General features: G+C 64.2%; 1 protein-coding gene across 1 annotated transcript; it reads left to right on the plus strand.

Annotated features, from left to right (window-relative positions):
* Positions 1-114: 114 nt before the first annotated feature.
* LOC104071743 (semaphorin-3G-like) lies at positions 115-1,439 on the plus strand (the record flags this gene model as incomplete). The annotated part of the gene is made up of 5 exons (XM_009572631.1): positions 115-257; positions 337-451; positions 557-626; positions 835-979; positions 1,254-1,439. Coding segments are annotated over 5 exons (659 nt in total), but the record flags the coding sequence as incomplete, so codon positions are not given.
* Positions 1,440-1,442: the final 3 nt, after the last annotated feature.

The raw sequence follows: 1,442 nt of genomic DNA on the forward strand, positions 1-1,442 counted from the left end.
CAGCAGGGTCTGGGGGACCTCCTGGCCGGCATCCAGCCCCGGCATGGTGTGGGGGTCTGGAGGTGGTGGCCGTGCCCTCTCACCCCACCTGACGTGGCCGGCTTTTGCTTGTAGACCCCAAATTTGTGGCAGCCCACTTGATCCCGGACAACAATGACCGGGACAACGACAAAGCCTATTTCTTCTTCACGGAGAAGGTGGTGGAAGCAGACAGCAAGGAGCACGCCATCGTCAGTCGGGTGGCGCGGGTCTGCGTGGTAAGATGCTGGTGGGGACCGCAAGGGACAGGGATGTGCCAGGTCACAGCGGTGGCCCTGATGCTCCCTGTCCCTGCAGAATGATGCTGGTGGCCAGAGGGTGCTGGTCAACAAGTGGAGTACCTTCAACAAAGCCCGGCTGGTGTGCTCCGTCCCCGGCCCCGGTGGCATCGACACCCACTTCGATGAGCTGGGTAAGGGGTGCATGGAGCTGGGGACCTCACCAGGGCTGGTCCCTTAGTCGGTGGCTTTGGGCAGCCCCTGGGCTTCCAGGAGAAACCCCATGGTTTCATCCCCAGAGGATGTCTTCTTGCTGAGGACGAAGGATGGGAAGAGCCCGGAGATCTACGCCCTCTTCAGCACCATCAGGTGGGTGGTCCAGCTCCAGCCTCTGGGGACATCCAGCTGCAGCTGCCCATGACCTGCCCTGTCACTGTCACCACGTGGCTGCTGGCTGCTCCCCAACCTCCACCAGCTCTGCCCTGGTCCATACGGAGATGTTGGTGCTCCCATGCCCCCACCGATGCTGCTGGCACTGAGCATGGCTCTGCTCACCCCACTCACCGTCCCTTTTCAGCCATGTCTTCCAGGGCTCCGCCGTCTGTGTGTACCGCATGGCCGACATCCGGGAGGTCTTCAACGGGCCCTTCGCCCACCGGGAGAGCCCCCACCACCAGTGGGGTGCCTACGAGGGCAGGGTGCCCTACCCAAGGCCTGGCGTGGTGAGCGACTCCCTGGAGTTCGGGGTCCCCTCCGCTCCTCCGATTGCTCTTCGGCGGGGGGTGGTGGGGCCAATCCCCATCTTCTCACCTGCTGGGATGGGCTCCCTATGGAATCCACCCTGGGACAGCTGAGGATCAAGGTCTGGCAAAGGGGTAGAGAAGATGGATCCCAAATTGGAAGGGGACCCAAACCAGCTCTGCGGGGCGATGGAGAGGGAAGGAGGGATGGGTGCTGGGGTGGCCAGGCTGACCCGGTCCCCTCTCGTCCCCGCAGTGTCCCAGCAAGACCACCAACCAGCCCCGGCGGCAGTACGGCACCACCAAGGACTTCCCCGACGAGGTGCTGCACTTTGCCCGCGCTCACCCCCTCATGTACAAGCCCGTGTACCCCCGGCACCGCCGGCCCCTCCTAGTGAAGACCAACCTGCCCCACCGTCTGCGCCAGCTCGTGGTGGACCGGGTG

Source organism: Fulmarus glacialis, unplaced genomic scaffold (genome assembly GCF_000690835.1).
Source record: "Fulmarus glacialis isolate BGI_N327 unplaced genomic scaffold, ASM69083v1 scaffold30392, whole genome shotgun sequence".
Lineage (NCBI taxonomy): Eukaryota > Metazoa > Chordata > Aves > Procellariiformes > Procellariidae > Fulmarus > Fulmarus glacialis.